General features: G+C 34.9%; 1 protein-coding gene across 24 annotated transcripts in view; it reads right to left on the reverse strand.

Annotated features, from left to right (window-relative positions):
• Positions 1–27763, reverse strand: part of Mbnl1 (muscleblind like splicing regulator 1) — a 185781-nt gene that overhangs the window by 84692 nt on the left and 73326 nt on the right. For 3 of the 24 annotated variants that reach the window (XM_074073967.1, XM_074073966.1, XM_074073968.1), the window contains exon 2: positions 18860–18978. The exons of 19 other annotated variants lie outside the window; for them this stretch is intronic. In XM_074073967.1, coding sequence (XP_073930068.1) covers positions 18860–18865 — 6 coding nt within the window. In that variant the 5' untranslated portion in view covers positions 18866–18978. Of the gene's footprint in view, positions 1–15821; positions 16373–18859; positions 18979–27763 lie in introns of all 24 variants that reach the window. 2 more of the 24 variants (XM_074073974.1, XM_074073975.1) reach the window with 2 other exon arrangements.

Below are 27763 nucleotides of genomic sequence, written 5' to 3' on the forward strand. Positions count from 1 at the left end.
AAATTGTGTCTATAAAACCTAAGTTAGAGAGATGACTCTTTCTTGCCATACATCTTAACAAATAAGAAAAGTTTCATAAAGTCATGAAAACAAATGATTAATCATGATTACCTCTAACCCACACTGTTCTAGTATGGCAGATCACCAAGTACACAGTTCAAATAAAAACAGACGCCTTTTCCACTTCACACCATTCTAGAAATCTTGCTTCTTCTCAGAAAAAAACACTTCATAAAACTGAAGCCAAAAGCAATTTTTTGTATATCCTTTAAAAAAAAAAAAAAGGCTGGTTCTTTTCCTCTTCTCTGTGCTCAGGTAGGGTACAGGGCTACATGGGCCACACCCAGTGATGGATGTATATCAATTCACTTTGGTACAACAGGTATGGCCCCAAAGCAACAAGCTCCATGGTGGCAAACTTGTATTCTGGGAGAACTCAAGACAACAGGTGATAAAACACATGATATCTTATGTTGTTTCTCCACTCTGTTATTTTTATTTTTATTTTACCTTTTAAAACACTGACATTTGCAGGAAGATTAAATAATGTTTGTGGAAAAAGTCACATTTAACAGATAATTTCACAATTGATTAATTTTGAAATGTTTACTCTTCAATGGTATAACAGATGAATGCTGATATTCACTATATCCATCTAAACTTTGTACGACATCTAATAACTTGGTTTAGTCCAGCAGCATTATACACACCGAATCTAATTAAAATTGCATTTTTCTAATCAAATACTAATTTGACAATGAAAGAAAATAAAATATGGAAGATCTGGTTAATTCTGTAACCTTATAAAATGTAGGTACTTTTAAGCTTCATGATAGCTTAAATTCAAATACTTTAGACTAAAGCTAAAACGCAAATATAGCATCAATTTTTAGGATTATCAAATACATAGTAATAAACCAAAGTTCAAAATATTTTGCTTCATTTCATTCCATCAATAGATATTACTCATTTTTATTTTAGTTTAAAATTTAAATATTGATGTCCTAATTACATAATCCTTGGAGCTTAAATGTTGAAAGAAAAATTAAACCGGACATAGGTACTATTCCAGGCATTTGACACAGCAAGTCATTTTTTTCTTGTAACAATCCTGTAAGATATACAGTGTTACCACCAGGCTCACTGAGGTAGCATAAGGTTGACCTGGCATTTGGACCAAGGAAGCACAGCTCTGGGTCCCAGCACCAAACTTTGATGCTATTTTGCCTCTCAGACATTTAGGCAGGGACTGAGTCTCATTTTTTCTTCTTTCCTTGTATTTCCACTTAATTGTTTCCTCATTCTTTCATTCAAGAAGCATACACTCTGCAAAGAAAAGGTGCCAAACTCTGGAGCAAAACTAATAAATAACAGAATTTTTGCTTCTTGGTAGTTCCCATGTCCAGTGAGATGAGAAGGCTTTTCTCAAAATAATTATAATCCACTGAGAAAACTGCTGAAAATGATAAAAAAATGACAGACAAAGACTTGGAGAAAACAATTTAAATGCTTTTGGAAAAGAATCATTTAAATAACCTCAATTTCCTCTCCTATAAAATAAAATTATATTTATTTCTGAAAGGAAGTAATCCTAAACTCTGGTAAGTATTAACAACTTCTCTTACAGCAACATGTGTTTGTTTTATCCTTTATAAAACAAAGGTTTTAAAAAGCAAACTTTTTCATATGATTAAAAATGTAAAACTAGAGTGAAATACTTATAAAAGATACTTTCTTTATCATTTTAAAGAATGAAGAAACTCTGAATACAGATATAAACTGTGGAAATCTTCTGCAGTGTCATTAATCTGATGATCCCCAAACTCAGATATATATTTTCATAGCAAATCAATGACATTTCTACAACACAGTCATAAAACACATGAAGAATTTAACTCATTTATCATCGATACCACAGATAGACAGACTAGCAAGAGGCCGTGAAGGAAAGCGACTGTTGAGCACTCAGTCGCCTACTCTTGATTATGCTTTCATCAATAACATTGTCTTCATTTTCTCCCTCAATTGATCTACATCTAGGTAATAACCAAATTGCCTCTTCCACTCAAACTGAGGAACTAAACCCCAATGTTTTTGAAAAGCCTCCTAGTACTCAGCAATGGCCTGGTAAAATTTATGTTAATACTGATTACTATCATTTTTTCTAATGTGATAGTATCAATGTAGCATAGACCAAGTGCTCTGAGGAGTATTATAGTGGACATTTTGGTGGGTTATAGATGGGCTGTCAGATTTGGTGTTAATGCTGATGCATGGTATGTTTTGTAATATCCTCAGTTTCTGAAAATAGAGCATAAGTAAAAAAAGACTCAGATCTACTGAGACAATTCTTTAGTAATTAATATGCCTGAGTTATGACAAGAACTACAGCTAATGCTTTACACTTGAATTCACCCAGTGGCATGTACTCCATAACATCCACATACTTCATCAAGCCCGCACCCCACAAGAAAAACTGGAACACAAAAGAGAAAACAAAATACAGAGCATTCAGGTCAATTTCTGTTTCCTCTGCCAGAGCACTCAAAAGACTTTCTTTTCCAGTCTCTTCTTGGGTTAAGTTGGTGCCATATAAGTCTAGCCAAGGGAACTGAAGCATGGCTTGACTTCTGAGCAGAGATGAATAGAAGCCAATATTCTGCCCCCCCCCCCGTCACAGCCTCCACCACTTTGGAAATCACAAGTTGAAATGAGAGGAGGAGAAGAAGAAGAATTAGATCTCTGAATCACTGAATGAGAGTGCACCACTGACATTACAGAAGAAAGAAAGAAACCTTTGTTGGGATAAGCCACTAAGTTTGGACAGCTTACCCTGAGATTTTCATATGAAAGATTAAAATTTATATCTTATATAGTTTAAGTGTGTCTATGTTTAACTTTATTACTATACATCACTGCTATATTTTTATAAGTTACTAATTATAAAGCCGACTTAAACAAGTTTAATTAATAGCATGCTACATAATCCAAAAAGTCTATGTCTTTATGTATAAGGATAAAACCTATTGTCAAAAAACAAAAAGCAATTCTGGAAGGAGGCAATTCAAATACCTCTAAGTGAGTATTTAGCCACTGCAGATCCAGACCTAAGGATCACAGTCCTTCTCAAAGGATTCAGGGAGGTGCTTACAGTAGAAACCCAAGTGGGATGCTATAGGGACATCTCTCACCCATCTAGGGAATGAAGGAACAAGGGGGCTCCCAGGAGAGCCATTTCTGGTGTTGAGTCTAAAAGGACAAGTACTCATTAAGAAAACAAGGATGGAAAAGGTTCTTAACAAGAAGATAAAATAGTGTAAAGGTAGGAATGTGAATAACAGAATGAATGTGCTTTAAAAACCCCAGGGAGGCTGGAGAACAAACTCTATACTAAAGAGCAAGGAAGGGCAAAAATGTGCTTCATTTTACAATTCCAATGTACTCAAAGAATATCCTGCGCTTTCCAAGGAACATCTAAAAGGAAGTACATATATGCCTATTTTTGTGCATTTTTGCACAGCAGTCATGATCAATCAGCTTTATAAGTGAGTAAAAGGATGAATATGTGAAAGTTGTCATTATAATCTGGCCTTCTATTTTTCATTTTCTACTAATTTTGAAGAGAAATAAGAGAATTTTCAGAAAGAATAAAAAGCAAGTGTTTAAAATTACAAACTTTATACCTTATGCAATTTAGGAATTAAAATAGCTACAATTTTTCACTTCAACTATAATGTTGACTATAAACCATAAAAATGATAGTCTAAGTCTATGAAATTCTACTCTTTTAAAAAATGAAATATTAGTATTTATGTAAAAATAAAGAAAGAGGATTAACAGAGGTAAAGCTTATATGCATGAAGCAGTGTTACATGTTTATTAAGGACTTTTGAATCTCTGAAAATAGAGCAAGAACAGTTAATGAGGTCTGACTGTATGAAGGAACCTGTCTCCATGCTTTAAGTGCTTCACTGCCTTTAAATTTCTCAAAAATCACTCCTAGGAAATGTTTGAAGCAGCCCAGATTTACAAGCGAGACAACTTGAGTTTTACAGTAGCTTGCATCTGATCACACAGCAATTAATTACTAAAGCCAGAATTAAACACCAGAAGTCTGTCTTTCTAACCCACTATCTTAAACCCCCTCCCCCACATGCTTATACACAAAAATGCACTTTTAGTACTGCTATGCCATGTGTGTATAGGCACAAAACAGCCAAGATGTGAGAAATAGCATCCCAACTGTGAAATTACATTTTCAATAAAACTTTAATAAACTTTTAATGTACAGCAAAAAATAAGTCACAGCCATTAGGGCAAAAACCACCTTTAGCTTTTAATTTTTGATTAATTACTTTTGCTATGAAACAATCAGAAAGTACAACTATTCTAAGCAAGGGATTTGCGCCCACTAGAGTGCTGATCAAAGTTAATTACATAATCCAATTTATTTGGCTGATATAAATAGCACTTACCAACTATTTGCTTTGCAAACTTTCATCTTATCATAATTATTTTCTTTTTTAATCAAATGTTTCCACTTTGTACAATGAATTGTGGCTAAAATTCTTATCTGGCTTCAGAAGTATCCAATTCTGAGTCGTTACATTTTGTTATGTCATAACTTTCCTAGCCAGAAAAAAAAAAGTTTTGATATAATAACCTGTTCCTCCATTTGAAATTAATAATTTGTTTTGGAAACAATTTTTTGAAGTTCACTTGGGCAGCTAAATAGACTTCAGTCTTATACTATGATGGTTATGCAGGGGCTACAAAACCCAAATCCCCAAACTGCTAGCATTGAAGGTTACTGAAAGACACGAGAGCACACCAACAGACAGCATGTTTGGATGACAAACATTCTCCACCCTCACAAAATGCAGTCAAGGGGGAACTGTAAGGCAAGCAAAGTGCAGTACACAAAGGAGAATAGACACAAGGCAGTGGATCACCCAGACAAGGATGAGGAAACTCAGGTACAGAGAGGCAGTGTTAAGGATTACTAACACTAAGCTAAGCAGCTTCTCCTGCACCTCTGTCTCCCAGGAAGTGTGTGGTTTAGCTTATTCTCAGGCCCAAACTCTGTAATCCACTTTTCTGACTGTTTTCCAATTCTTTAAAATATAGCTTCATTCATTATCCCTATTTAAAGATTCTTCATTCTTTCCCTCTACCCATTCTTGTACCCTCCCCTGGTAAGAAAAACATGGATTCCATTGTTCTTCAACACTAATCTGTACTGCATTCTCCAAATGACACCCACTTCCCTTCTTTTTATTGCTGAATTTTTTTAGAGTTGCCTAAACTTGTTGAGTCCTCATCACAGCTCCCAACACACTAGTGACTCATCTTCTTGGAATTGGGTTGGCAGTCTGGATTCTACTCCTCCCAATTCTACTCAAACTGCTTTCAAAGGTTACTTGTGTCTTTTGACTGTCAGCGTCATGATGCTTTTCTCATTTCTTGTTTTTTTGCAGCTTTGGCACCATTAACTACCTCCTTCCTGAATGTCTTCTTGTTTGCCTTTGTTGATAGCCTGCTATTCTGATTGCAAATGACTTCTGGTGTTTTTCTGTAAATTGAAACACCCAAAACCAAATTATATTGCCAATGTTTATTCTCCCTAAAATGAAAGTGTATTTCTTATTTTGGCAAAGTGCAACACTCTATCCTGAATTATCAAAACTATAAACCTCAAGGTCATTTCCACTAACTTTCTTCATACACACTGAGAAATGAGCAATAAAACTGTAGCATAAGATGAAACATTTACCGGCCCATTTTTTAGTGTTTTTCTTTTTCAAAGCATCATCTCAGTTTTCCTGAAATATGTTGTGTGCTATGTGATTTTATTATTCAAGATGGACTACCATGAAAAATAGGGGAAAAAATTCTATTATTAGACTGATTAATAGGTTAGTCAGAAATTATAATCCACCCTTTCCAAGTCCTCTAGACTTTGTAGAAAGGGTAAAACCTTTCTTTAGTAGAGCACAGATAAAATGAAAGGCTAGGACTTTGATAAGCTGTGAACTTGGAAGTCCAAGTTTCCATTCTTTATCTGTTTTTCATTTTTTAAAGTGCCATGAATTTAAAGTTACAGTCAGCTATTCATTTACAAAATAATTAGAAAAAACTTTCCAACTGTTCTAATCACTAAATAAATCCACTGGTATTTACAATTTTTCTTCAGTGTTGTTTATGTTCTTTATCTAACTATGAAACAAAACAGTGTAGGTAACATGAGTCAAAAACAGTCATATTTCCCACTGGGCAAAAGCTCTTCCTTTCTTTTCAAATTCCCACCTCGATTTATTTCTAAAACACTTTTTCTGTTCCTTGGTGGTGGTAATGTTCTCCATAATATCCTAAGACTTTCAACAAACCCTATTCTCCTAATGATGTTTAATCTCCTTCCTCATCCTTTCTCTCAGGTGGTTAAGATCTGTGTGAAGAGTGTCAAATCCAGCATCTTTTTCTACAGTAAGCATGTCCAGTACACTTTGGATCTTGATGCCTTTGCTGTTGTTGGCTAAATGTTAAAAAATATACATTACTCAATATACCTTTAATAGTAATTACCATCAAAAGCAAATAAAAATGGGAAGAGGAAACACACTTTTTCTAAACCACAATAATATTCCTAACTGACTTCTGTTTATTTTAATCAGAATATGATCACATGGACCAGTGTTTACTTTCAGAATATTACTAACTACCCTTTGTTTAGGATTTATGTTTCATTGCTCCTTACTGCCCAAGCTCTATAAAAGTAGAGCAAGTCAGCCTATATAAATAGTATCTTTTACCAAAAAATTCTGACCCTATTATAACAACTGCCTATTACCACAAGAAAAAATGAGAAATTCTGTTCAAGTTCTTTCGATGAATTCTCTGCGGTACTTTATAAAGAGGAAGAAGAATATGGTACTACTAAATGTATCCTCTTGCTACTCACCCATCGATTTTCACTAACATACACTCATTTATTCAGTAAGTGTACATTAGCTTATCCAGCAATTTGAGGAAGTAGTAATTCTGTTGTACCACATCTATATTCTTTGTTTATTAAAGTACATTTCCTTCATAAGGAGCAGATGGTCCTATTTTCTGAACCCTATCTTTCTTCCCATTGTATTTATGCTCCCTCTTAGAAAATATATGAAACCCTTTTGGGCTAAATTTTAAATATTTATGACTCTGACTTAGCTTGAAGAGTTTGAACTCTTTCCTCCCTATTCCACTATTCTTTTAAAAAGGTTAAAATTTATACTACCAACTATATATATAAAAACAATAATTACACTTTCAATTTTAATGATCCTGAAAACAACACATAATTGTGGGTTTCATGAGAAGAACTCAAGAAGAGACTGACTTTTCACTGTATACTTTTACATTTACTCTATGTTTCTTTTCAGATAAATTAACTACTTCATAAAGAAAACAAATAAAGAAATCAGTGCTATACATATCCTTCATTGGCATCATTCAGCTCAGGGAGGCAAGATGGCATGTGTGCTTCAGAACAGATTTAAAACCCTGTGAGGATTAAAGGGGACCTGTCACAGGAAGTCAAGTGACTGACTTCCAGCTACTATGACTGTCCACTTTTTTTTTTTTTATGACCTTAAAAAAAAAAACTAATCAAAAATGCCAAACACTTTACTAAAAACCTTGAGTAGAAACTGACTTGAGCCCACAGTGTATTTCACCTTCAGGCAGAAAATCTCCATCAAAAATATGAAAGTTAAATGTGAAATGTCCTTGAAATGATATGTTACAACTTAAAAATAAGTAAACAGATAACTTTAACCCCAAAACCCCAAAAAAGAGGTAAGGTAAAAATATTTTTTAAAAAATAGTTTCAATTAGTACTTTTAAAATAATCAATATTAATATTATTTTCAATCCAATAAAAATATTTTTAAAATACTTTTGGTTTTAAAATGAACCTAAATCATTAATTATCCTCTGAATTGAGATGTCCTTTTAAAGGGATCTGTTCCCACAAAGTGAACTCAATGTAGTACAGTTAGTATTGTTTTGCTATATGAGCTTATAAAATGTTTGTCTGTAAATCTACCTGCAAAATTCCAAAGATGTAATTACACAAAGGAAAGTATAAACTGGATCTCTCACTAGAAGACTTGGAAAATAAATACAAATTACTTATTTTCTTAAAGTGACTTTAAACGAAATTTGGTGTGGAGGCTGGGTAGACAATGTCACCACACTGAGATAACTGGGGCATGAGAGTTTCCAACCCAGGGTAGGGAATCACAAAAACAGTTTTGCTATTTTAGTACTTTTAATTGGAGATGGTCTGAATTGCTCTCCTGAGCAGTATTAACTTTCTGATGTAGATAATGGAGGCCTCAAATAGCCTTAAGCAAACTTCAAAAATGTTAACTCCAGGATCATGTGTTTCTAACCTGAAAATACTAATACAAAGCCTAATAGAAAAACTGACACTAGAATCATTCTGTGAAAAAAAATGTGGGGTTATTTTGTATCTAGTCAGTTTGATGGTCATCAGGATAATTCTGTAAGACAACAGGTCTTACATTAATCCCTATATAATAAACTCTTCTCAGGAAAATGATGGGCCAATATTGGAGAAAACCAAGAAGGACATTAAACAGTGAATTGACACTGAGATGTAGAACAGATGTTGGTTGATTAAGATTGAGGATGATTCCCTATGTTTTCCAAATGGGCATTATTGCAAATACCCAATGCCCACAAATCTAAGTTCATGTTGTTTTGTCTTCAGCTCAGCAGTCTCCCCTCCTTTATCCATATACTTCTGTGGTTCTGGACCCCATCCTACCACATGAATCCTGGCATTTGACTTCATGGCTATGAAGAACTCCTAAAGACTTTCAGTTTTACTTTTGACTAAGACTGCCAATGAAACAAGAGGCTAAGTAACAACTGCTATTAGAAACAGGTATAAAACAAAAAGAACAGCAAAAATTAACAAGAGCTTATTGAATACTTGGTGAGTACGAGACATAGTCTGATGTGCTCTTTAAGTTGATTAATTTATTTAATCCTCCAAGCAGTCTTATGGTTCTATGGTTTGTCATACCCCAATAAACATTAGAGATCTGGAGCTCAGAGAAGTCAAATGACTCCTGGTAACATGATCAATAAATGGTAGAGCTGGACTTGAACCATGCTATGTTCTTCACCACAAAGCTGAACTAGAACACATCCAACTCTACTTATAGTGTAAAAGTTAGTCTCTGCAAAATATATCTGATGTATTCTAAATGTCTTTAGTATACAAATACACAGAACAATTTAACAATACAATTGTCTATCCATATAAAAACAGTATTGTTATATGTTTATTTCTTTTGGCTTGTTCCTTATGGCAGTCTTAATTACAGGATTATTTCTAAAAATTCATACAACAAAAGCCAATTGTCACACAGAAAATCAAGACTGGTGATAATATGTAACACCATTCACTTTAGAACATTTTCTCTCTGAGATTTTATTTATGATGACAAAATTCTCAAGGAAGGATCCCACTGATTTGATCTGTACCATTTCCTCTTAGGTTTCAAAAGGGTAAAATTAAACCACCATTAACACATCCAGAACAGGAGCAGAAAAACTGGTACTCAAAGTATCTAAGTTATTTCACATGTAAAAGATTTATGATGAGTTTAACTTTCATTAGTTAATACACAGTGCTTCAATAATATCTCAAAATTGCTACATAATTAAAACTCACATGGCAAGTTGCTAAAATAAAGAGTTAGGAAGTAGGAAAAAGAAAATAAGCACTCCCTGGGTGATGTACAGTGACATTTCCATGTCCAAACAGTATGTTACACCCAGACAGAACTCAGCCATACACACCCATGAAAGCAAAGGATAAAGAGAACTGTAGGGAGTTAGTACCATGCAAGCCCTGCTCTGGTATTGCTCTTTTACAGTAAAGGCAAAAGCCTGCTTCTGTCTGCCCTTCTATCTGGGTGCGCATTTGTGTGCACAGTGAGAAAGTGCAAGACTGAGAGGCACGCAGATGTACACGAGCAATCTGAAAATACTACAAAAGCCTCAGGTAAACCCTACTTCCCAGAAAACAGGTATATGTGTTATTGATCATATCTCTTCTGCCAGACACAATCTTTTGTTTACCTTCATATAAATGTGTGTTTTTCAAAGCAAAAGTTTTTAAAATAGCTTAGCAGGTACTAGTTTGTTCTTAACATAGTCTGGAAAGTTCCACACTATCTTAACTTTGTAGCAGAACTAGAGCAACATACGATCTTTTTCAACTCAGAGGAAATAAATGTTCATGAAATCATTTGGTTTGATCTTACTCTCATTTGAAGTTTTCTAAACAACCTTTTTTTCAGGTGCCCGCCATACTACTGAGGGTTTAAATACAAGGTGCTAATGCCAAATCACTGCAAGGCCTGTCAAGTCTACCTAACATCACCCTTGCAGCAACTGCTAACCTGTGCTACTCCTCCTGCCACATGTGGCATCTGGACTTAAGTAAGGAACCAACAAGAAGTGTAAGTTTTTACCTTGCAGTTTCACTGTATCAACACAAAGTGTTTAGTTGAACACAAAGCATAATTTCTTTTGTTCTTTTTAGCACGTTTTCTATTCTTAATATAGACTTTGAAATATGCTTTTTACCTTACTATTTCTGCTAATAAACATCAAAAGAGTAATAGTAAAAGACAAACCTCAAAGCTACACTAATTATTGCCCATAAGCACTTTGGCTTTTAGACTTACACTCTAACTATCTACTTCATGTAAACATTTTATGTTCATATATGATCAATTACGACTTTATAATGTTATAAATGTAAAGCCATATTTTTATGTTCATATATGATCAATCATGACTTTATAATGTTATAAATGTAAAGCCATATTTTGATACTGTCTTTTTAAGGATATATATAAATGATGTATTTACAAATATATTTTCCCTCCAGTCTCTGATACCAAATTTGAGTTTCTAGTGACAGAAATATTTTTCACTGTATGAAAAACTGAATGTAACTGGATTCCTCTATCTTTCAAGTCTTCAACCGTGTCTTCTTATAAACAATTTGGAATGCTTCACTCTTACATTTGGTAACAGGCTACATTAGCAGTTTTAGTTCTATCGGGTCCTAAAACTAGTCATAACTAAGATTATGTTCCCTCAGCTCCATGACAACCTCCCAGACCCATAATCTGCCCTAATCTGTCACTCCGACCCCGAGCGAGCATCAGGGCATTCTATGCTTCCTGCACTGCAACCTTGCTTTCTAATCTCTTTGGTGGCTGAAATCCTTAAACAGGATCTTTTGTCCTGTTTCTGGAACATATATTCTTTTATTTGATTGCCAAAAATGCACTGAGTGTCCACAATTTCCTAGGCACTGTGCTGAGACTGCAAGTAACATAAATATCCTTGGCCACAAGGAGTTCAGAATCTACTAAGGGAAGCCAAACACTTATGCAGCAAAAACTTTATTGAATAAATACAACTTGAATTCTAGCACCTACTGTGACTAGCATTAAAGCTAAACCCTGACACTCATCACAATTTAGATAACTCTCTTTAGGACTCGCTCCTCAATTGCTAGTTTGGGTTCTTCTTCAAAAGAGAATTAACATAACTTCCATTAATTCCAATGTCTGTTTAACCACGATTATTCCTACTCTCTGGTGCCAGTCACTGATATAAGCTAAGATTGTGAGACGTTCACCTACCTCTCAAATTATGACCATATTTGGCTCAGTTCTGGTCTTTAATGTCTTTTCTCTCTACATCGTTTTGCCACGACAGTTCTATACAAACCCATGACATCAAACAGCTTGACAGGGAGAGCATGTAAATTCCTGGAGAATTAAAAATCAAATCACTAAAATCCTAACCATCTAAACTCTACAGTTTTCACTTACCAGGCATTTCAATTTTACAAGAATACTGTGTTTTATGAAATAGGTATATCTCTATCAGCTCTTAATAAAAGTCAACAATTATTGGAGCCCTTTAATTATACTTGTATCATTTAATGTCCATAATACTACAATGCAATTTTTCCTTATTTCATTTTATTATTAGCTTAATATGGTGGTGAAGAACCCCAGAAGGATGAAGTAACTTGTCTAAAATCACATAGCCTGTAAATGATGGAGTTGGAATTCCAATCCCACTTTGAAAATTTGCCCTTAGCATTAAACTTACCAATCACAAAATGTATGATTAGTTGAGAGGAAGTGTTACAGTCCAGAAAAAGCATGTTTTGTTTTATGGTTGATGTTCTTTGTGGAGGGAGAATGTGTGTATATTTCTAATTTTACTTAGTTTTCCAGTCAGACTAAGGTCTGACTTACTTTCTAGCTGCATCACTATGGAAAAATTACATAGCAACATTAATTTATTGACTATTTGCTGTATGCGATCCACAATGCTAAGTGCTTGGAATACACTGTCTTATTTAATTAAATCTTCATTACAAACTCTGAGGAGATATTATTGCTCGTATTTTAGAAAGGGTAGGACTACATCTGAGAAAAGATAAATTTTCCAAGGACAAATAGCCCAAAATGGAGTTGAGAGCAAATGGAGCTGAAAGACTTAGGAAAAAAGAAAAAAAAAGATGACACAGTGCTAAGGAAAGTATTAGGACTGTATTTAAAACAAGCACTCCCCACAAGAGGTCACACTGGTAAGGACCTCTGAGGATGTACTCTGGAGCCACCACACTTGCCAGGTTTGAATCTGCTCAAATATGAGACCACATGCAGGTTATTCATCTTCTTCTGGTCTCAGTTTCCTCATCTGTTCTGGTGAAATGATAACACTACCTCAAGTTGCATCAAGAAGAATACATAAGATGGTGATTGCAACGGGATTGTATATGTAAGTAATCATCTATTAAAATAGCTAAAGAGAGCCTTTTAATTTTGTATAATTGATCCAATAAGCTTTCAGTTCCACATAAAAAATAAGTAATAAACAGGAATATTTTGTTTATGAACAGAACTCCTCTAAAGTAATAAAAATGTTTGTATCTGACCTCAACCCTACGTCTTTCAGTTGCTCCAACCACTTCAGATATGCTCTTTCATTCCTTTATGGATATGCCTAATGAAACTGAGAAACTTTGATTTATTTATTACAACAAAGGACAAAAATAATAAAACCTTACATTTGACTTTTCTCAAAGTCTGCCAGCATCAATTGCTTGAAAATCTCCAAGAAGGGCGCAGGAATAGATGGGATGGGAATTGAGAGGGATGAGTATTTTTGAGTTGGGTGAGGCAGAAATTCTCTTATGAGCAATAAGGACTGTGGTTTGGGCCTTATTTTGAGAACCAGTACCCATTTCTATGATCTATAGTAAGGATTTTACATTCTTTCTGAAATGAGTATTATAAATTACTCCAAAAATACTTAAATTACTTTCAAATTGAACTTGCTAAAAAAGGGAATTCAGAGCTTACATTCTTAGATTAGTTTGATTTCCCTCTCAAGAGAATGTAACCATTCTGGAGAAATAAAAAGGAAATGCACTCAAGACAAGTGTGAGAATAATGCAGACTCCTCCCTCCAGTCTCTGCCTCAAGTTACTTTTCAAAAAGGTGAAAAAAGGTTCATTTTTAAAATTGTAAGCTCATAAATGTTACAAATAAAAGCATTAAAATTTCACTTTTCTGTTTTTACATATGAAGTCAATTACCCACTTTGTGGTACTATAAAGACTTAAAAACATTCCATTTAGCCATCATTTGGAGTATAGAGAGAATAAAACTTGGACATTTCAAGTGTAAATACTTTTATAAATCCTCTTGTTTTATAAAATAAATTTCCTATGTCTTGTGTACCCTCATCAAACAGCACAGACCTTCAGTAAATCAGTTTGGGTACAGAGTTGGTGTAGCTCCTGGGTGGACAGAGTGGACAGTGCCTACTCATGTTTTTAAATTGACTTAACTATGGCCACCCAGAACTGGTTACTTTTGGCAGGATCACTGGTTATGCGAGAACAAGTGGTGTCTGGTCGCTGGCTTTTGCAGTTTGTGGTGTAGGAAGCCCAGGTGCTTATCAACTGTCAAAAGGTCCACAGAACTTTGGGTTTGCTTAGCTCCACTTAGACCATTGGCTGGCATTATGAGAATAAGGCCCTATTGGAAAACTTATGTCTGTGGATTTAATTGCAAATGCCAGTTTGCTAATGGTCACCAAACTTGGAATTACTTATGTTGAACAGATCACATTAGTGTGGTCAGGTCTCAGCCTGGTCTTGTAAAGAATTGACAATTTCCAAACTTCCACTATTTTTAATGTATTAAGAGAAATAGGCACAAAATTTTCATATATTCTAACACTTTACTTAAAAAAACAAAACACTGAACTTGGAAGGGAAAAAAAGTCAGTCATTACTGCTACAACACTAAAAAAGTCCAAAGATTTAATGCAAGAGATGATGTCATACCCTTATTCAGTTCAATTCCTGTATATGGATGTCATATCTTCTTTACAGGTAAAATCTCAAGGGGTAAAATACTAGGTGTCAACACTGAAGATCCTGAAACCTTGTTTTACATACAGAACAACAGTGAGAAAAAAATTCTCTAGATTTAGGATATTAGGATATTTCCTCTTTTGCTTCTCTTATAGCATGAACCTACTTTGAAATTAAATGAACTGTCTATGAAAATAAAATTTATTGAGAAACAGCATCCTAAATACATACTGTCAAATACAGAGATTTTCATTTTTTAGTTATTTGTAAACATTTTTTTACTTCTTAAATTCTGATACACTTTGGGATATTAAAATTAAAGGGACTCAATGTGGCATTTGTGGCATAAAGTTAAAAGCCTTGACTCCAGCTATAGGGAATCAATGAAAAGATTAAGTTCACACTGAAAAGAAAGCAAAGACATAAAAAAGACATGAAGTGACAGGCTGATAATGATAACCTATTGGAAAAGGTGTCTTAATACCACTTCATGAACAGATGCAGGATAAAGAATAAAGACATATAAATAAAGCTGGCACAAAGCCATAATGCACACAAGATAACTTTCATTATTCATTTTAAGATGTGATCTCTCTCCCCATCCCTCATGCAAAAACCAGCACCAGCATCCCAACACAGATCCTCCATCCAGATAAGCTACACGAATGATTTTCCCCAACAGTAGAGGCAGGTGGAATAATCCATGTATAAAACTGAAAATAAAGCCCTAAAAGAGACGGTTACATTATTAGAATGCCAGGCAGTAATTCTGACAAAGGATAATAATCTATCCTAGAACAGCCAAGATTTAAGTGTTCTTCTGATTCCTTTTGAATTAATTATGTGTTCAGGAATCTGTCTGGAGAAGCTGAAAATATATTCATTTTAATTTTTTTAGTTTTAAATATTAATGGAGAAGTAAATAAAATATAGGCATTTGGTTAAAAAAATTCTATTTTATTTTTATCCATCTTAAATCGATAAGAATTCTCTTATTTCTCATACATGATGCAGATTGTGAACGAGAAAAACATGATCTGCTTCATAAGTTCAAATTCAAGAATGGAATGAAATATTTTAAAAATCTGTTCAATGCCAGACTTAATATAAGTGAAATAGAACAGAAACATAAGCACACAAAATTTCTTTAAAAAATGTTCTTAATAAGTTCTCCAATCTAGGACTTATATATTGACTCTATTATCAAAGAGTTAGTTCTCCAAGGATACTCGTTACTAAAACCCATTTACATTAAATCCACAGCTAGAAGTGTCTGAAAAAGCTTCTAGAATAGCTTCTAGAGAAATCCAAATCTTACCTTTCCACATCTTCTGGAGAGGTTTCTTGATGCTCTGAAAACTCCTGCAGTCTATGTCAACAGCCACTTTCTTCCTCCCAGGGTCTTAGGAACTTGGAGAAATCCCAACACCTGCTGCTACCACTGAGTGTCCAGGCTAGAAAAGCTTCAGGGTTTTGACAGCAGGACTGCTGAGCCACAGCCAAAGCTTGGGAAGCCTTAACAACTGAAAGCAAGTGTAGAGGGCAATATGGTTCCCACCACGGGGCTCAATTGTAGCAGCAGGAGGAGAAATATTCCCCATCGTCACAAACGTTTAGAGGCAGCCATAAGGAAACAAGGTTCTGTCAATGGGCAGGCCCAAGGAAACAGAGACATGACCACGCAGCACAAGACCCTGGGAGAAAGGGAACAACTAGCATAGAGCTCAGGTAGCGCTTGAAAACAATCACCAAAATTCCCTGCCAGCACACAAGAAGCAACAGAGAAATGCAACAAAATACATGGCAATAGGGCATTGACGCACCCCATAAGAAAGCCAAACACGGATGAGGAGGTCTGAAGATCTAGTTCTAGAAAGAAGAATAAGGAACATATATCATAGCATGCCCACTGTACTGAGACTAAAGTTGAAAAATGGGGTAAGATGTCATATTCCATCATCACAACCTTTATGTTAATTACAAATACAAACAATCCCAGACCACTGATTCACAGGGCAAGAGATTAACAGGCATACTTGTCTAGAATTAGAGTAGAAAATGCAAAGACAGAGATGTTAAACTCAATTGGTTTTTAAGTTGAAAGGTAATTAAAATTGTTTTTAAAAGGACAACACACATTTTATCAAAAACATCACTTTCTACTATCATCAGATGAAGGGTGATTGAAGGAATCTAATGAGATAAGAGAAGGAGAATTTGAGGAAAAAAGAGGGAAGTGGACAAAGAGCACAGAGATGAGAAAAGCAAGAGATGGGAGACAAAAAGGGGAGAAGAAAAAAGGAGGAAGAGAGAAAAGCGATTAACTTAAGTTTTGGAGCACTATCAGAAAAAGGACTCACTCATCTAAGGTTCTCCTGAATCTGGTTGTGCTTCAAGATGTTGCACTTTGCATAGAGGTGCTAATAGCTTGTTAACCACTATTCACAGCTCTTCAATTGCTCACAGCCTCCAGGAACTCATCTTGAGCCACTGAAGATTAAATATTAGACAACTACAAGAACAGATGTCTAATACATTCTGCTTTGATAAACTGGATGAAATAAGTTAGAAAAAAAGTATGAATTCTGTCAGTAGTATGTACCAAATGAAAACAACTCCAATGCTTTAGGCACTCACTTCTCAAAACTAAGAGAAAATTAAACATGCAGAGTATTTTATATTTACTTTAAAAATAGGTGTGAAGAAATATATTGCCTACTGGCAGTTATGTGTCTGTAATCCTTCACTTCAAATACCAACTTAGATTTTCTTCAAATCTAAGGCAATGAAAGTTTTACTTTATCTAATACTTCACACTTTATAGTATTACTTTATCTATTTTACTTTGTGTCAAATGGCTCAAACGATTTTGCAATTATTTGAAAAATTTAAAAATAGCTACTGACTTCTGTAATATATATTGTTAACAACATATGAAATAAATGCAACTTTTTCTTAAGGAAAGTTCACTTATGCCTGATAAGTCACTAAGGATCAGACACTGTTTAAACATTAAGACCAGGCCCGGCAGCATGGCTCAAGTGGTAGAGTGTCTGTCTAGCATTCACAATGCCCTAGGAAAGAGCTGCAGTACCACAAAAAATAATTAATAAATGGAAAGGAAAAATTAAAACCTACACTACAATACAGTCAATACTGCCCAAATGTTTATTATTTAAAATTTAAAGAAACTGGGATTCTTATGAAGGGAGGATGAAGAATCTCAATTCCCTTTAAAAATATTGTTTTAGAATCTCTGGATGGTAGTTTGAAGTAAAACTTAAAATTTTAAAACATCACACCAGTGAGAGAGATTTTGATGCCGTCAGATTAGGCTAGCCCCTACAGAAGAAAACAAAACACAAACAAACAAACAAAAAACCGAAGCTTACCTTTTATAAATGTAATAGTTTGACTTGAAATCTAAAAACTCAACTATAGTTTGTATTTCTGCACCTATATTTTCAATCCCACTTATGATAACCAGTTATTTATTTACTTATTTATTTTTACTTATTTATTTAGCTGTGCCAAGGTCTGAACTCAGGGCCTCATGCTTATTAGGCAACTGCGCTACCATTTGAATCACAACAAGGCAGGCCTCTTTGCTTTGCTTATTTTTCAGGTAGAGTCTTGTGGTTTTGCCCAACCTCAGTCTGTGATCCTCCTAGCTACCTTACTTCCCGCATAGGTGGGACCACAGGCAAGGCTGCTCCCACACCTGGCTTACAGATTGAAATGGGTCTTACAAACAATTAGCCCTGGCTGGCCTTGAGCCTAATCTCTACCTACACAGTACTGTGAGCCACCCAGCCCCCTGATAATCAGTTGTTAGGAATATGAACAAAACTAAGACGACACAAAAATTGTATAAATAAATGCTGGTGATTTGAAACAGAGGAGTTCATTCATTTATTCGTAAGCTCTTTACACAATGTGGTGGAATTAGAAAAATCAGTACCAGTTTTTTAAAAATAAAATATACTGTGAAAAAATAAATAATTCATTTAGAAATGAAAGAAAAAACTAGAAGGTCTTTGTTTTTAATTACTGAGAGTCAAGTAAAGAGCAAAAGTAGATTTCAAGTAATGTGTATGGAGAGCTATGCTCCATTGACTTAATTTTATGATTAATGGCTTTAAGTAGTAAAGTTTGGAGTAACTTTATTTATGAAACACACACAGGTTATAGATCAGTTCATTAATGTAAAAACCATGATTCCTTTCTAAAACCAAATGCTGAGGAACAGACTGCCAGAGGCCATGTTTCCATGGACGCCATCACAGTCCTAAAGAGAGGATGCCTACCCCACAGGCATCTTAGTAAACTGGATCCCCGTTTGCCTTATTCACTCACCAGCATCCATTAGCCAACTCCACACTTTCATCTTCAATAGATAAGATACTGCTTCTTCTTGCCATGGGGCCATGAAAAGGATCCAGAGCGTTCCCTTAAACAACACTTCCTGTGTACTGCTGCAGCACCAAGAGTAAAGGATATGCTAGGTCAACCACGTTCCACCTCAGTATCACTAGCGGCAGCAGCAGCAGCGGCAGAAGCTGAGCAGACCATTCAGACCCACCTCACTGCAGGACGCTAGCCAAAGCAATCTTGTTTATTCTACACCCAGACAGACTTTTCCATGCACCTTTTCCACAATGTCAAACAGGTGTTTTCTTGATCATACTTAAAATCTGCTCTCCAAACAAGGTGATGTGTATATTGTTATTATGAAATTCTAAGTCTCTAATTCTATGAAGAAATCTGCTCTTAAAAGGTTACTTTATTGCAGGAAAGCCTAGATCCATTCTTCTAACATTGTTCTTCACCCTGCCTACTTCAACAAGAAAATGCATTGCCCTAAAATTTCCTGTTAATGAAAGAAAGAATTTCACAAAGCAATTCTGGTCATTTTTTCATAATCATTAGCCTTCCTAACATAGAATCCCTGTTTTATTTGCAAATGCTAATGTTTTCACAATCTTTACAACACTTAAGTAGATGGGGAAATGCCAAGTCTCAGGATCTTTACAGATAAACACTGAATGACTTCTTTGCTCCCAAATTTCATTTCCATTTTGACATTATTGATCAGTTTTTCTTTTTTACTGACATTCATGTTAACAACTGGCTAAAACATGACTGATAACAGATCTAAGCATGTAATAACATTACTAAAACGTTGATCTAACTAATTTATCCAAAGCTAAAATTCTACAAAGAGTACCAACTCGATTTTAACTGTAACTTAAGTAGCTCTACAAAGGATAAGTTTTTAGAAATTAATCTTTTCCTAATCATTTACTTATTAGAGAATAAACACCATGCATGTGTTCTGTGCAGAACAGAGATTAATAACCCTCATTAACAAAAATGAAAACCCTATATACGCAGATTCTTAGTATGTTTCTCACGTGTAAGTACTTTACAAGAAGGAATAAGAACAAAGGTAACTCACACTGGCAACTCATTAAGGACCAAGTATCAAATGTGTGATATGTGTTATCCCATTTAATCTGCACAGCACCACACAACATTAAATATTAGTACTACCCCTTTTTGGAAAATGAGGACCCACTAAGTCATATAGCTTCTTCAGGTCACAATAATATGAATCCAAGTTGTAACGTTCCAGAGCTAGAGCTCTAAGTCACCTCATTAAAACTGCAACACTAATTCTGGCTTTTATTTACTTCGGTATTGAAAACTTATTGACAACATACACATTACAAAATGTTTACATCAACATTAAGATTTAACAATAGCTATTATGTCAACAGTACTTATTGTACATCATAAAAGTCTGCAATACCTTTACCTATACTAACTTATTTAACATTCACAACAAACCAACAAGGTAGATATGCTTCAATTTGATAAGGTGTACCTGATGATTTGAGGCAGGCTGGGAAAGGTCATGCAAATAACAAACAGCAAAGGTAAAATTTGGACCTAGGGAATGTAGACCTCGAAGCTGTGGCTCTCCCCTCTATTGCCTCTTGAAAGCTGATGGAGCATTATAGTTCTTCAAAAAAGGGAGTAAGAAACATCATGTCTGACCAGAACTCTGGGGGCAGATCTGGCACGGACTGTGCCTTTTCAAAAACCTAGTATTTATAAACATGTACACAAGCTTATATCATGTGCATGCCTTCCTCTTCATGATACTTACTAGTGTTAGGAATTAACAAATGTTTTATGTGATTCTCAGGTCTTAAGAGTGTCAAGGACAAATTCAGTTTTCACATTTTTTCCCAAGTGTGTCATATCTTCAGAGGTATTACCAGGGCAGAAACATTACTACCATTGAAGTGTCCTGTCATTCTGTTGGGGAGGACTACCATTGCTGCAAGTCATACTTTATATTTCATTACCATCTTGGCAAATAAATCTAATTAAGTGATTGGCTTAGACAATAATTATGAGTTCAGAGACAGCTTCAGAAATCCAAGGGTCATCCCATGAGACACAGTCAGAAACCAACCTTGGACCAAAGTACTCCCTTCAGCAGCTAAAATGACCTTCCCTGAATTAGCGAATGAGGACCAAAGTCATCAGACAGTTCAAATCAAACAGCTAAGGCCATAAATTTAAGAGTAGAAAGCCAATTAAGAATTCAGAAACAAACCTATTTCTTTAATTTATCAGGAAGCCTAGAACTCTCTGGACTAACTTTGGCTATCTTCAGCTGTTTTTTTAGGCCTAACCTAATATAAATTAGCACAAAGAAATCCATTAAAACTTCAGAAAGAATATTTGAAGAATTATGGTGAAGGCATTTTCCTTCTGTTACAATTTAGCCATAAGGTTTAAGAAATGCAGGCACTGGCAGCATTGAACAAGAATAATTCATTCATGTGCCCATGTGGAATAGCTTGAAGTAATGTGTCACTTAGAGTTTATTTACTCTCAATTATTTTAAAAATCAAACATTACCATAGGAGGCAAATGACAGTTCTGTACCCAATGTCTAGACAAGCATCTTCTCTGTAGCATTCTCTGGGTATTACATATCTCACCCACTAGAGTCTGATTTATTCTCTGGCTGACAACAAGAGATTTACATGTTTCAGTATCCGATGTTAATGCTGAATATACACAGATTACTTAAAAATGTTAAAAAGCACACCCTGACATCTTTTGGGTGAGATAAACAAAGTAACCCTGTAGGCTTTTATATAAGATGGATCTGAAAAATAAACTATTTTTGAGACAAGGTTTCCCTATGTAACCCAACCTGGCCTTGCACTTCCAGTCCTCATGCCTCAGCCCCTTGAACAATTTTTATGACATTGGCATTAAGGGATACACTAGTAAGAATCATGAGTCATTTACACAGTCATCCAAATATATACTTATATAGATACAGACAGAGATACAATTCTGATTTCTCAACTTATCCACTGCAGTTAGTTCTTATTCTTGCTGATATCAATGACAGTGTAATTAGTAAGATTCAAGTATAACTTTCTGATCATTTTAACACTTCACTTATTTTAAAATGATTATCAGTAAAAGCAGTATTTATGGATGAGTAAGAAGCAACAGCTTCTTTATTCATCAGCTCTTAGCAGGTTCTCTCCCTTTTATTTAATTCCTTGAACATGCTTATCTGAAAATAAATACAATCATAAACAAACTAGGGAACACTTAAGTCAGAAGATGTGAGGTTACAGCCAGCTTCCCCAGAGGATAACCAAACAATCCACCAATCCTTACCTAACACTAAGCCATTTGTGTATGAACTAGTGACCTAAAAGTGAAAAGTTTTAACTGTACATTACAAATTCCTGAGTCATTTTGTCCTCACAATTTTATGCTTTAAATACAACTGGCTAAATAAAATCCACAAGTGACTCAATATGACTTAGTGTTTCCAAAGGAGGAAAAGGAAGAACTCTCAGTGTTTTAGATAACATTTGTCTTCTATAGTTTGGAAAATAAACATTTCCTATTCAGTTATGTCTGGGGGAGGGGAAGGAGTGAGAGGGTGAAAAAGGTTTTTAAATAAGGCAGTATTTGGTGTCTGTGTTAGATGGCTACTTTATACAGGAGACTGAATTTATCTCAGCAAATTCTGTGCACATGGACTATGGAAGTGTTTAGATTTGTAACAAAATCAATAGGAAAGCCTTGCTACATGAATTCATTACATTTCCATGAATTCAATAATACAGAATGACATATTCCACAGAGTTACATCAAATAAATCTTTTTCAGTATATGGAAATCATTTTCTGTCTTTAAGTGAAAATAGTATACCCTTTTCCTGATAAGGTAGATTGTACTGGTGTCATGCTTACATAATCTTAAGAGTTATCTGCTTAGATTTATCTGTTTTATTTAAAATTCATTGTATATGATTTGCTACCTACTGGAGTAACTAAGGGATGACCACGAGAAGTAACAATTTTCCATTTGTCCAGTATGGACCCACAAAACAGACAGTTATGAATAACTAAGGCATCAAAAGAACTTCCACTGCAGTTGTCCATCTGTCTCCCAAGTATTAATTAGAAATGCATCATTCAAGCTTAGGTTGGGTTCAATACTTGACTACAGGTCTGTTAAGGGAACAAAATACCACCACTTTGTAAGGCTTCTACACATGTCTAATTAGGTTTGCTCTTGTTACAGTTTTGAAGGAGGTATGTTATTATTACCATTTGATGGGTGAGAGCATTCAAAGTGGTTGAACATATGACCAGCAAAATCTGTTTCATGAATGTCACTAGAACCCAGAATAGAAACCAGAGATCCATGGGACTTCATCAACACACTATCTCAATCTCAATCTCTCAATCTCTCTCTCTCTCAATTTCTTTCTCTCTCTTCTTATCTCTCTCTCTCTCTCTCTCTCTCTCATATAGTGAGTTACAATCTATATTTTTAAGAAATCATTTTTAAAATATTTGGAGATTGCTTCTCCTTTATTTGTCAAATGAATGAACTACAGAAGTGAAAATTACTTCAAACTGAATAGCAGTCATAGCCAGGACATCATAATGCTTCTTTTTATTTGACACTTGAGGATAATAGAATTTCAGCTTGCTTTGAAAGAAATATATTTTCTTTATTCACATTTGACAATGCTATCTAAGTTAAGCCAAATCTGCTCCATTAAAGAATAAACATCAGTCTTTTATTTTTCCAGGCTTTCTTAAGGCCTAACAGAAAATTTGTTCCATTTTGTTCTATTTATTATTAATACAAACTTCATGTTTTGATATTTGATGCTACCAGTGTTCCTTTGTAAAAACTCAGTTTAGTTCTGAAATGAGCTCACATATGCCTTTTAGCACAGGCACTTCCAGTTCACATTCCTGTTTAAAATACTTCTTCCCCTACCCCAACCCCCACCTTTCTTTCCTTCCAGAAGTGACTAATCTTCCTGTTGTTGTACTCTGTCAGTTTTTCCCCTGGTATTCTTTTCCTGTTGCATAACGTCTACTTTTCACAAACTCTTTAGAATTTTACTACTGTCACCTTGATGCACGCCTTCCATTTTCAAAAGATTAAAATAGTCAATATGTTAACAAAATTTTGTCAATTTTTGTGCTGTTCAGATGGAACTATTTCCTCAAGTCTTTCAATGGACATAAATAAACATCCACTTTTTATCTTCAAAGTTAAATTCAATGGAATCCTTAGAGTTACAGAAATAACATTCACTTTTTTATATTCCTTTCAAATTTCCTGATAAGAACTTTAGCAAAGCAAACAGAATATCCATCCTTTTAAAGATCTCTTTCTTCCCAGCACTTCTCTGCAACATCATAAAACATGTTAGCAAAGGTTTAGTAGCATAATTTAAAGCATTCCTATTTCTAATTTATAATTATAAATATACTTTAATTTGATGTCAAGACTTGGCCTTCTCCTCTAATATCAAATAATTGTAACAGTTCTATCAATATCTGACCATGAATATGAGAGCTGTTTCTATTCTTCAGAAAACATCTAGAAGACTTAGAATAGCAATGAGTACCTAAATAATTATTCTAAAATCCACAACATACTCATTAAGGCATATTTACAATAAAGAAAAAAGAAAGTGAACTTCTTAGCACCATGGGAAGTAATGTTATCAAAATATATTAGTTTTAACAAGATTAGAAACAACTCAAAGAATTTTCCCAGAAGAAAAGTTTTTAAATTTATTAGAATACTATGAATGTTAATTTAAAATAATCTTAGATTAGAAGGTAATATTTAATTCTGAAAGTTGATAAGTCAAAAGGCATGCATTTTCCCTACTTATCTGATATAAAATGTATTTTGCAGTTGCTAAATAACACTTAAAGGAAAGTTATTTATAAGAGAATTTCTAGCAATAAATGTAGCAGGAAAAGTATGCTTAAAAGTTATTATTCTACAATTCTTAAAGAATCAGCTGCTAAAAAATAATCCACAATTTCTTCCTGGTATGATATATCAAAAGTACACAGGACCATGTGGAAAGAGTTCTCACTAAATAATAGTAAATAAATTATAGGTGAACTCAACAGTAGCTCTAATTTCTAGTTTACAGAAAATAAGATGAACAAATAAGTGACCTGATAGCAAAGCAATCAGATGAATTAAGAATTTCAGACATTTTCCAGGACTATGATCTGGGTTTCCTAACAAATAAAGCCCTAAGAATAACACAGAAACACAAATGGTTACAGATGAAAAGCATCTTAAGAGACACTGCATCCAAATGGAATACTCAAGTTCTGTTTCGATGCCAACATGAATGATACACCCATAGTAAAGACACTGCTCTTTTCCACTGCAATGGAACTGAACACAAAGTACATATTAAGTAACACACTGCAATTACTGTCAAGTCTGATAGATTTGTAAGTGGAGTTATATTTAAAACAGGTTCCTATCTGTTGGAGACTACTAAAAATTTACACATAAAATAACAGGTTGTCTGAGATATGTTTTAACATAAAATGACACAACATGGATAAAGTATTGATTGATATGTACATGCATACGTGCATACAAAATGCTAATTTGATATATTATGCTTAAAATTTACAATAAAAAAATTAAGTAAATAAAAACAGAAAGAACAAAGAATGTGTAAATGCCAGAAAGAGTAACCAAGTTTTATTTTCTATTTCTGTCCTAAAGTCACAAAACCTAGTTTATAAAACTGGATTTTGCTACTCACAGTCTGGTCTGGCTGACCTAAATCAATGTAGTTGTATCTGTGAACACTAATGCCCATGTGTGCAATACGTAAACAACTGTTAACCTGCTAGAAAAAGAATCTTAGGTTTTTGAAAATTAATTATAAACTAAAAAAAATCTAAAAATATAGATAACACTACTGCACTTTCTTGTTCATCTCCACGTCTCAGGTGTACATATTATCTTGTCAAACAAATAGTAAGGTGCCTACGAGCAAAGTCCATGCTCATCCCTTCAGCTAAGAACTACATAGTACACATTTCTGGAGGCTCTACTACCCATGAAGAGTTTCCCACAAGAGGTAAGAGCACAAAGCTGTAAAGCCCAGGCTCGAAGCTCAAAGGCAGAGATGAAGGGAGATTTATGATTCGTGTTCCAAGTGCAGTTACAGAGTTATGAGCTTGGTGAACTGTAAGCGCAAAGAGGCAGGACAGTTAAGTAAGTGGCTAGGGCTAGGGGAAAGAGAAATCTCCTAGAGGAGATAAAGTCCAAGCAAAATCTAAATATGAGAAAGGTCTTCAAAACTCATATACAGGGAGAAAAAAAGTTCTAGACAAAAATAAAAAGGACATTAGGTGGCACAGAAAAATATGTCATTTTCCATAGGTCAGTGTTCCTAACCCTATTCAATATGAGAGGAACTGAGTATGGATAGATAGCCACTGGACTCAGCAAAAAGACTACAAAGATCAGAAAGTACACACAGCCGCTCCTCTACCCATGGCTCCACACCTACACTTGCAGCCAACTGTACACTGAAAATATCTGAAACAAACCTGTGTTTGTACTGAATATGTGCAGTGTTTTCTTGTCATTATTCCCCAAATAATATATAGTAACTGTTTACATAGCATTTCCCTTGTGTTAGCTATCACAAGTAATCTAGAACTAACTTAAACAGGAGGATGTACATAGGCTGTCTGCTATTTCACACCAATTTCTTGACATCTTAGACTGCAGATCTGCAAGGGCCGGTGTGTTGTGGAACCAGTCCATGGACACCAAGGGATGACTACATTAATTAAGTACAGCGAGATAAGAGGTAGAGTTATTTGAGTGCTCCTTGTGTAACAGGCCATTTTGCCAGTCACAGACCTAACAGCATTTCTTATTCAACCTCACGTTAACCCCAAGGTAAGGACTATTAGTTTTACCCTATTATCCCTACCTCACAGACTAGGACACTGACACAAGGCACAGAAGTGGTGAGTAAACTGCCTATCATTCAGTCAGCAAGCAGTATAGTGAATGATGTTCTGAGTACTTCAAGCAGTGTGGAAAGGAGATACCTGGAAATAAAACTACATGGCTAGTTCACATAGATGTATTTTTTTAAAGGAGAGATGACACTGCTTAGTGTTTCTAAGGGTTTTGTTTATGTGTTGTTTGGCAGTGCTGGGGTTTGAACTCAGGGCCTTGAGCTTGCTAAGAAGGCACTCTACCACTTGAGCCAAAACCCCAGCCCTTTTTAGCTTTGGTTGTTTTTAGATGGGATCTTGCATTTTTGCCTGGGCCAGCTTCGGACCACAATCTTCCTCTATGCCTCTTGCATAGCTAGGATTATAGACATGCCCCTCTGTGCTTGGCTTATTTGTTGAGACAGGGGTCTTACTAACTTTTTGTTTGGGCTAGACTCAAGCCATGATCTTTCCAATCTCTGCCTCCTGAGTAGCTGCGATTACAGCTATGAGCCAATGCACCCATCCCTGTTAAGGGATTAATAAATTACTCTTCGAGGGAAGAGAAGCCCCTGGATTGTAACATTTGCTAGTTCCCATGGCCTAAATACTCCCGTGGCCAATTTTAAGACTCCAAAAAGAGATCACTGAATTATGAAAGCTTGTTCCTGCATACCACAGTCTTCAATAAATTAGATAAGTAGAGAATAAACTTAACAGGTCAGAAAAGTAACATTAAAAAAAAAGTGCAACTGCTCTTTGCTATTTACAGGACTCTATGTAACAGAAAATTTTTAAACTCCTAAAAAGAATAATGTGATACAGGAAAGGGAATGAGGATGTGCAAGTAATTCAAAGAGATTCTTGAAGGAAATATGTGCTTTCTATGAATGAC

This window comes from Castor canadensis, chromosome 5 (genome assembly GCF_047511655.1).
Source record: "Castor canadensis chromosome 5, mCasCan1.hap1v2, whole genome shotgun sequence".
Taxonomy (NCBI): Eukaryota; Metazoa; Chordata; class Mammalia; order Rodentia; family Castoridae; genus Castor; species Castor canadensis.